The sequence below is a fragment of the Fundulus heteroclitus genome, chromosome 4 (genome assembly GCF_011125445.2).
Source record: "Fundulus heteroclitus isolate FHET01 chromosome 4, MU-UCD_Fhet_4.1, whole genome shotgun sequence".
In the NCBI taxonomy this organism is placed as follows: domain Eukaryota; kingdom Metazoa; phylum Chordata; class Actinopteri; order Cyprinodontiformes; family Fundulidae; genus Fundulus; species Fundulus heteroclitus.
The window spans coordinates 12,577,078-12,586,677 of record NC_046364.1 but is presented as its reverse complement, the minus strand read 5'-3'; the positions used below and the strand labels follow the sequence as shown (position 1 = coordinate 12,586,677).

General features: G+C 44.1%; 1 protein-coding gene across 4 annotated transcripts; it reads right to left on the bottom strand.

Moving 5' to 3' along the window:
* Window positions 1-2,533: 2,533 nt before the first annotated feature.
* On the bottom strand, window positions 2,534-7,554 carry LOC118562900 (zinc finger MYM-type protein 1-like). Of its 4 annotated transcripts, none has more exons than XM_036136070.1 (3): window positions 7,027-7,554; window positions 5,297-5,404; window positions 2,534-5,168 (listed from the first exon to the last, which is right to left on the bottom strand). In XM_036136070.1, exon 3 carries the CDS (start codon window positions 4,558-4,560, stop codon window positions 3,052-3,054), a length of 1,509 nt encoding a protein of 502 aa, XP_035991963.1. In that variant the 5' UTR covers window positions 4,561-5,168; window positions 5,297-5,404; window positions 7,027-7,554; the 3' UTR covers window positions 2,534-3,051. The 4 variants fall into 4 exon arrangements, with proteins under 4 accessions (XP_035991963.1, XP_035991962.1, XP_035991961.1 ...); XM_036136069.1 differs by having other exon boundaries at window positions 2,534-5,404; window positions 7,027-7,102; window positions 7,310-7,554; XM_036136068.1 differs by having other exon boundaries at window positions 2,534-5,404; window positions 7,027-7,419; window positions 7,502-7,522.
* Between the last annotated feature and the right edge of the window lie 2,046 nt (window positions 7,555-9,600).

The following is a 9,600-nucleotide window of genomic DNA, read 5'->3' as shown; positions in this document are numbered from 1 at the left end:
ATGTAGTGTAAAGCACTTTGGGGTCCGTGAACTTGATAAAGTGCTATACAAGTACAAGCCATTTGCCATTTACCATATCTTCGAATGAAATTTAAAAAGCTATGATTTAGAAATATCTGAAAACCAAATAAGGAAACAAATGAGATGAGAGATTAAGTAAAGTGTTTCAGCATACAATATAATGTTACAAATCAAAATTTGAAGGAGACTGCACAATCTGTGATTTTATGACATCTGTCAATGAGGAAGACATATACATTTATGTACAAAGTACATAGAAAGGCCTAAAGAAATCTGGGAGCACATTATTTCATAAGTTTTTGGCCATTTGGCTAGTGGTGCCTGCCTCTCCGGTGGGTTTTTGGAGAACCCACCGATCCCCATCCCTGGACACCTCCTTCTGCCTGCTCCATCACGCTGCCACACAGCAGATCTTGAGGGGTGGGGAAGTTGCTGGGGAGCAGGGAAGATTGGTGGGTTACACCAGTCACCCCCTTTTTGTCCCTCCCAGTTTTAAATGCACTTCACAAAGAAGTGCAACAGCACAACATTTGAGCAGGTGGAGGCAGGCTTGGGGTCTTTCTCACACCCCTGTTCTTCGATTGCCATCCAGAGTTTGGGGCCTGCAGGAGTAGCAGGCCACCTAGGAGGGGTCTGGGCTGGGGATGGGCGTTGAGTACTGGGGGTTGGCTGGGGCTGGAACCTCTGCTCTCCCCTGGAATATGGGGGTAGGGCTTAAGTATGGAGGCAAGGGTGTGGGGGAGGCAACGCCTCAGGGTTCGTGGGGTGGACTCTGGTGGGTTCACCCGTTTGGTTCATGTTGACCCTATCTCCGGGCGGATGGGCCCATGGGTCGTCTTGGCTGGAATCAGGGTGCGGGGTTAGGACCAGAAAATGGACCGCCCCCCCATCCTGATGATCGGGTTCACCTCTGAGTCTGTGGGCTGGAGACCACCTGGGGTGCTGGTGCCAGGAAATATAGGATGTCCTATATTATTTCACCTTTTCTCCCTTTTAGCATGTTATCTCATATTTTGCTCTTCTTTTTTTCTTTTACCTTCCCGTTTTTGTGCCCATTGAACAGTAAATGGTCCCAAAATAAAATCTAATAAATCTTTTTGCATATATAAATCAAGAGGAGAACTATGGCGAAAGCAATAAAGCTCCACTTGTGAAACTAAAATCTGCTGGGCTTCCTTTGGCTTTAAGACAGTAATTACGCTACGCTAGGGTGACCAAACGTCCGTATTTCCCGGGACATGTCCGTATTTCACGTCCTGTCCCAGGCGTCCCGGGTTTTTTTTAGAAAGTGAGGAAATGTCCTGCTTTTTAAATTACCATTGGATTGACAGGCACTAGGGCACTGCGCACGGCGCCGCGTGTGACGTAATCCCTGAGCCGCGTCAGTGCGGGCAGCCCTGTTCTTAATCAGAAGATAGATAGCGTGGATAACAATATCTATATGGTAGTTCACGCGTGACGTCGGCGCTACATCCGGGTCCCGCTGGTAGGCAAAGACAGAGCTGCTCTCGTCTACAACATGACAAAACAGGTGATTTAGAGCGTACTTTTAGTTCGTTTATTTTTGTAATCTAAGCAATGCCTACGACTTGTTGTGCTCCCGGTTGCACAGAGAGGCATTCCAAATCGTTGGATGTACGTTTCTGTCGTTTACCGAAGGAGGAAGGACGCAGAAAGAATTGGATATTTTCAATGAAAAGAGCGCAGGCAGATAATCCCAATGGACTGGGGGAGCGATCATACTACGACAGAATTTGCAGTCTACACTTCATCTCCGGTAAATACAACTTTATTCTGCTCTAGTCATTGTTCTGCTTAAATAGCGGCGGAGGGGAGGTGATGATCGCTACACGGGCCGCAGAAGCGGCTGCTACAGCAGCAGCAGCCATTGTCTGAAGCAGCAGCAGCAGCAGCGGCTTCTCCGGCCCGAGTAGTGTTTACGCAGCAGCGGCTACAGCTGCTGCTGCTAGCAGTAAGTAAGCTGCTGCTAGCAGCAGCAGCTTACTTACTGCTAGCAGCAGCTTACTTACTGCTGCTTACTTACTGCAGTAAGTAAGCAGCAGTAAGTAAACTGCTAGCAGCAGCTTACTTACTGCAGTAAGTAAGCTGCTAGCAGCAGTAGCAGCAGCAGTAGCAGCAGTAAGCTGCTGCTGCTAGCAAGGGCGTAGGAATAAGTTTACAATTGGGGGGGACACATGTCGGAAATCTGAGATTCGTAAATATTCAACAGAAATATATCTTAAGTACGCTACTTAAAAAAAAAGGCTATTTAATCTTTTACTTTATTCCTTTATAAATGTGTCTTGCAAAAATAATGCATTTAAAATTTACATAATGCATTTGTTCATAAGATGTGAGCATATCACCAAACAAAATGACTGGAGTCTTTTATTAAGCAAAGGGAGATGTCTTTCAAGGGCTTCAGCCCTTGGCATATTTAGTGTCCGCATACGCACTAGAAAATCAAATATTTCAGTTGGATTAAAAACAATTCAGTAGGCCACACAAGTGCAAAGTTTGATATGTTTTATTTTGTCAAACTTGCAATAATGGTCAAAAATGAATTTATATAGGTTGACTGACCATAGAACCATCTCTTTCATTAAACAAAATTCTGAGATGAAAGAGCCCTCACAGACAATGTAGTGAACAAATTATTCACATTTTTAACATTAAGTAAAAGAAGAAAAGAAAATCAATCAAAATATGCTTATTCAGTTTGTCGAACTGTATGACTAATTAAACCAAATCAAAAATGGAGAAATATTTACCAACAATAAATACACATTTAATAGACAAGCTTTTTAACTCACTGATTACAGTGTGCTTTAACTGTTGGAAAAGCAGTTAGCACAGAGATATTCAGTTTACGAAGCATTGTTGATTTTATTTTGTTTATTTTGTTTATAGGCCACATAACCCTAGATAGAGATCAACACCTCTGTGCTTCTGAACAATTGCACTTTACAGCCATGCATTTATAATTCGCCAAAAATGTGCCGGACACATAAAAGGATGGCAAACACTGGCTTAGGCAAAAGAGCCAAAATGTTTTTTCCGCCTTTCATTTGCAGCCACAAATTGCTTGCAAATTGACTTCTTGTCCAGTAAATCAAGTTTATCTTTATGTACATGACAGACAGCAACATGATTAAGCCTGTTTTGAGTCATTGTAGACCGGAGCCACGTTTTGAGTCTACGAAGCGCACTGAAACTTCTCTCTGCCTCAGAGGATGAAACGGGGACTACCAAAAGCAACCTGACCAGAGTTTCCACTTGCCCAAAAAGTCTACGGACCTCTCCAGGCAGTCCACCAATGATCCCTGCAGCTTCTGCGCTGTTGCTAAATGAGTAGTTCAGTCTAAACATAGAAAGTTGCACTGAAAGTAACTCTCTATTCAACTCTGGGTATTTCCCAATGACTGCAGCATCAATCGTTCCACTGAGAAGTGTCTCTTCCAACTTTTGCAAAGTCAGCAAGTCATCCTGGTTAAATAGCCCAGTGAGCTGTGCATCTACAACATCCAATACTTTAAAGAATTCACCTCTGTAGTGGTCCTTGGCACATTCAGGTTGATGTGTCTTAGCTCCTTCAGTGAAGCGTTTTGGGGGTGGCCTTCTCTGTGTAACTGTGATGGGTTTAACACCCAAAGACTGAACCTCAGCCATCGCCTTTTCAAAAAGAGTGTTGAAACTTTCTTGATTTCTTTTAGCCTTAAGTGAAGTCTGAACAACTTTCACAGCAGTCCTCATTCCAGCAATGGTTTGAGTTCTCTTCTGGAAAGAGATGCTCAGGCATTCAAGCTTATCAATCACAGGTGAGGCAAGGATGAGACCCAAAACTGTTTTACCTTTCCTAAACTGCCCCAGCAGTCCATTAGCAGTGGATGCTGTGTTTGAGGCACCAGAAGCCATCTCCTGCAAGCTAGCCAGCACTGACCCATACTGTGACAAAACATCTCTGATTGCTTTGCTCCGTACTGCCCATCTTGTGGGGCAGAGGGGTTTTATTGCAGTGCACGATGGATTCTCTGTATGTGCTGTTGCTGCATGGATTGCCTTAAACTTCCCTGACTGAGAGAAAAGAACTCCAAGCTGGTTCACCCAATCCAATGCGTCTCTGATCAGAACTGAGGCTAAGCAAGCTTTCTGTGCAATTAAATTAGTGCAGTGTGCTCCACAATGAACAAAAAGTGCTAGTGGCTGCTCTTGCTTTATCAGTGCCTGTACACCTGCATGCTTCCCAGACATATTGGCTGCTCCATCATAAGTTTGACCTCGTAAACCATGCATTGGTAAGTTTAATCTGAGCAGCACATCTTTAACAACAGCAGCAAGGCTTTTTCCTGTTGTTTCAGAAACTGAGTACAAGCCAATAAACTCTTCATGGGGCTTCATGTCACTGTCAATGTATCGCAGACAAATGCTTTCTTGTTCTTTCCCAGAAATGTCCTGTGTTCCATCCATAATAATTGCAAACTCAAAAATTGGTAGGTTTCTGATTGTATCTGCTATTTCACTGACAATACTATTGCTCATAGAACATTCTGTATCTGTGGACTTAGGTATTCTTTCTGAGACCTCAGCAACCACTTAGCCAAAAGGGCATCATCTTCTGCCAGATTTTTCAACAGTTGATACAAATTGCTGTCATCATCGTCATGCCCTCTCAAAGCTTGTCCCTGCCGTGCCAAATATTTTATGGAGCTCACAATTTTCTCCAGACAGTGCCTATTGTCACCTTGCTGAGTTGCCAAAGCACTGGATAATTGGGCATTTATAGGATGACTTTCTTGTGCAGTCACAGAAACAGCATGATGATGTGTGTGACTATTTTCATGTGCTTTAAATTTTTCTAATGCTTTTTTCCAATTTTTAAATCCAGAAGTGATAAAGGCGGGTTCGGATTTTGCACCAAATGGTGTGAGTTTGTCCTGGTAAATTGCCATGCAATAAAAACACAAAATGCCCTTTTTCACTGCATCATAATGTAGCCAGGGAAATTCCTTGTACCACTTTCCTTGGAAATGTAAAGTTCTGTTGGCTAGAGCTTGAGGGTCTATGAATTTTGGATGTGGCTGATTTGGCTCTGTTCTCTGTCCACTGACTTCAGAGTCTCTCAGCTGTGTGTCCCTAGTCTGAACTCCCTAGAAGGAAAAGTTACAATGTCACTCAATGCCCCTGAACTACACTTACTACAAGCAAAAGATTAAAATTTCAACTTTTTTTGTGGACTCTCATGAAGTATCTACTGGTATGAGTTACTCTGTCTTACCTGTTGCTCCACTCCTGTCTCTCCCTCACTCTGACTTCCTGCCTCTAGCCCGGTTGCACTATCCTCTCCTTTTCCTGTCTCCTTTGTGCTGTCCCTGCATTGTTGCTCCTAAACATATGAGATGGTTTCAGAAATGAGGTACAGCTCTTGAGCCTAATATGGCCAATTTTAAATCAAACAAAACATTTTATTTGTCACATTACAGACTTTACGCGCAGAGTTAATCGCAGAGGCAAATAAAATCAATCGATTAAATCCTTTCAGAGTATTATCTCATGGACTCTGAACTAAAGTCTTTCTGACAGGGAGCTGACAGTGTGTTGAAGAACTATGGACAGGGCGCTTTGAAGCATCTGGTTCAAAAACGCATTCTAAACCTTTGGTAGAAATCCATCTATCCTTCCATTTTCTGTACACCTTTGTCCCTTAGTGGGGTCGGGAGGTGCTGGTGCGGGGTACACCCTAGACAGGTCGCCAGTCTGTCCAAACCTTTGGTAGAAATGGCGCCTTTAATTCCAGTTTGCAGTACAGAACAGAGAAAACTACAGAGTTGTCAATGTTGTGTTAATATATTTGTAGCCGGGGCACTATGGCCCTGAAGCATGGTGCTGCACACCCTTCCTCCTGCCCATATTTGGAGGACGCTGTGATCAGGTGCAGCTGGGGGTAATCAAGCCCTTCTGGCTAAAAGGGGGCAGATAGCTGAGGAAAGACATCCGAGGCTGGGGATTCCTTACAGGTAAATCGACAGTTTTCATGTTACCTGGATGTTTTAAGGTGCTAATTTAACATGATTTATTCTGTGTGCAGGCTGACCTGTTACTGTTTCAGTTGGAATTTTAGTTCTGTTTTGCTACTGTTTCTTTGGTTGTTTGGTCTCATCTTAATTACCGTTTCACCACAGTTCCAGATTGTTTTGTTGTTTTCTTTCTCTTTTAGTGTTAGTAAAAGCAGGGGAGGATTTGTATTCTTCGGCTGCTGTCTGGGTTCGACCCACCTGGGGCCCTATGCTGTCCGTGGATCCTGCGCTGGTTTTATTCAGATTGAGTTAAGGGGATTAGTGGGAGGAGAGTTTGTTTTCTTTTTGTATTATATGCACTAAGGTTTTGGAGTGAGTGTGTTTTTGTTGGGGAACACTAAGGTGAATTCAGTTTGTGTTTTGTAGTCGTTCTCCCCCCCCCCCCCCCCCTCCCCCTCCCAAGGGATCTAATTAATTCAACTGGGTTTTTAACTTTTCTTCACAGTTAGCAGGATTCCAGACCAGCATAGGTGCTCACTTTTAAACTAGTTAGTTTTTTTTGTGTACAATAAAATACATTGATTTCTGTCTCTTGGTACCTGTATATTTAATAAATCATATATTTAATGGGAAACCGTGCCTCTGCTATTCCTTGCAACCTCCTTGACCTGGTACAAAAAGGGTCTAACGCATAGAAACGGTACCTGAGGTCACATATTTATAGTTTAAAAAGAGGAGCCAGCAGTTTATTTGAGGAAATAAAGGTGCAGAAGTTAATTAGTTGGTTAGCCGCTGCTAAGAATTAAAATTAACTCTCCCTGTGGTTTTAACTAACGATCAGGAGCGCGGCAGGTATAATATCTGTCCATTTCGGCTAAGCAAAACCACGCAAAAAATAAAAAAATCCTCGTAAAACGCACGCCCAGACCGGGCTAATTTCAACACAAGGGCAACACAGGTGTTGCCCTTGTGTTGTGTGACTGTTACTCACACTGACGTTACTCTTTTTAAAAAAGCTGAGTAAGTCCTGCTGCTGTTTCAGCCTTTTAGTTGGTGGTGGCATTGTACTGAAATGAGATAAAAAAAAAAAAAAGACATTTTGGCTAGCGTAGCAAACGTCTAGAGGAAGTTAGCAGTTAAATATTGGATGAGAGATCATCCCAAGACTAAGATGACTAAACCAAAAAGATTCAGTTTCTATATATGAAAGTGAACTGACAACAAGACGTTATAAATAAGCAATATTCATAGCAGCATTCCCGACAGACCATTACCTCATTCACAAGTTTCTGACTTCTGTGTCGCTGTTTCCCTCCCTTCTGAGTGCTCACTCAGCAGTTCAGAGAGGGGAGGGGGAGTACAGTGACGTAACGCGATGCTGCGCCTTCAAAATAAAAGCACGCCAGTTAAAAAAATTTCAAAATCCAGTATTTTGCGGTACAGTTTTTTGGGGGGGACATATCCACCTGGCTTCAATATTGGGGGGGACATGTTCCCCCCGTCCCCCCCGCTTCCTACGCCGATGGCTGCTAGTACTTCTGTGTTTACGCTGCAATGTCGCTGACACCGCCACCCATTTTAACAAGACAAAAACACCTAAATAGGGCTCGGGATCCGCGTTGCATTATGGGACGTGGCGGCCATATTGACAGCAACGCAACGTTAAAATACCTCTGACATAACGTTGTTGAACGAAGAGACGTAGAAGTAGAGTTGAGAAAGAATGGATAGAAAAAATATGTTAAAATCCCGAAAAGGATCTGAAATTTACCGGGACACATTAAATAGAGAAACCAGGGACCGGTATGTTGACAAAATCAGCATTATTATGGAGCGCCGACGACCACTTGTTGCCACTGTTTTGCATATCGGACGTCTTCGGCTACCTTGTTTGCGATGTGAGCGCCTATACTTCATAAAAGTTCCAAAGCTACAAGTCCTTGGAGTCTCATGTGCAGTTCATGAATGGATGGGTTCAGGAGCTGCAGATCATAAAGCCAGCAAACAGTGGGAACACAGTGATTCACACAAAGGTAAGCTGTGCCCAGACGGGCTCTGGCACCTGCTAACCGTTAGTGCTAACAACCACTGACGCATGTAATGTACTTTTAACTAGCTGCTATGTGTTTCAAAGGTTTAGTTAGTAACATTAACTGCCAGCCCTCCCTAAACCCTCCGGGTTTCTCACGTATTTGAGCCTTTTCCCGCTGCCGTTTTAGTATTTATGTGCATGTATGTGGTGTGCGGCTGAAGGAAAGAAACTGTAGGCTATTAAATAAAACCGTGCATCTTTAACTTACCAGAATGAAAATGGAGGGAACATACTCTCATAGACATCGGGATACTGTGGAAAGTTATGATCGGTCGTCTTAAAGCCGCGATCCAAGCGAGCCGACAACTCCATTGCGCTTGCTGTCTCTCCCGTGGTTCCGCCTCCAGGCAGGAAAGCGGTGGAAAGTTAACCCATTTTCTATGTTTTTCCCATGGCGATCATGTGTTGCGCTGTTACAGCCCACAACACAGCAACGGTTTACCATGGTTGAAATGAAGTTACGGTAAAATTAATCAAATTAAAACACGGCTGAGAGAGGGAGTACAGTATGCGGTAGTCATAGGCAGTAGTCTGAGTAGCGGGGGCGGAGCCGCGGAGGCTTTCAATATGGCGGCCACACAAAGTAATACGTCATGACGACCAAGCCCTATAATCCGTAGTGAAAAATGTTTTTCTTTAACCTACCGGGCCTCTGCTGAGACGCGGTCTGTGTCCGACGCCGCTTTGTGCTGTTGCACAAACATGTCTGAACATCCATCCATCCATTTTCTGACCGCTTAATCCCTCATGGCGTCGCGGGCGTTGCTGGAGCCTTTTTCCTGATATAAAATAATTGCAGCCGTCCAGTGGTTTCATGGCTTTCATGCTCTCTCGTCTGTACTGGCCTGCCGTGTTTATAAGGCAGCTGTATGTCGCGGTACGGAACAGTTGGCCAGCATTTCACAGACTCGCTCCGTCCCTTCAGGCTTATGCTGTGTGGATCTGGCAATCTGATACCATCAACCATCAACTTACTCTTAAAACGATCTTGTAGTACGTTATCTAAAGAAGAAAAATACGTGAAGAACTCGTGAGTTTCTCTGTTTGCGTCCGCCATTGTGTTCGTCTTTTGCCTACCGGTCCGGCGCGCATGCGCGAAAAACCCGCATCAAAACAATAACAATGAACTGGTCTATAGATCGATAGACGTGGGGCGTGATAGGAAAAAATAGGGTCGATAAAAAGTTCGATAGACAGTTTTACTTCCTTGCTACAGTCGGCACGCCGTCACTAAGCCCCGCCCTCTCAAACCACAACACAGAGCATGTGAATATGTTGCAGCAAGTAGCGGCGGAGGAAACGGTCCCAAAACGGGGTTTTACTAGTTCGCCAGCCTGATAGAAATAAACAACAGTGATTTGTAAAACTTGCAAGGAACCGGTAAAAGCAGAGTCTGGTAACGCAACCCACCAGTATTCGTCACGTAAGCCGCTCAGCCGCTCACACCCGCAGCAGCGTGAGCTGTGCGCCTCG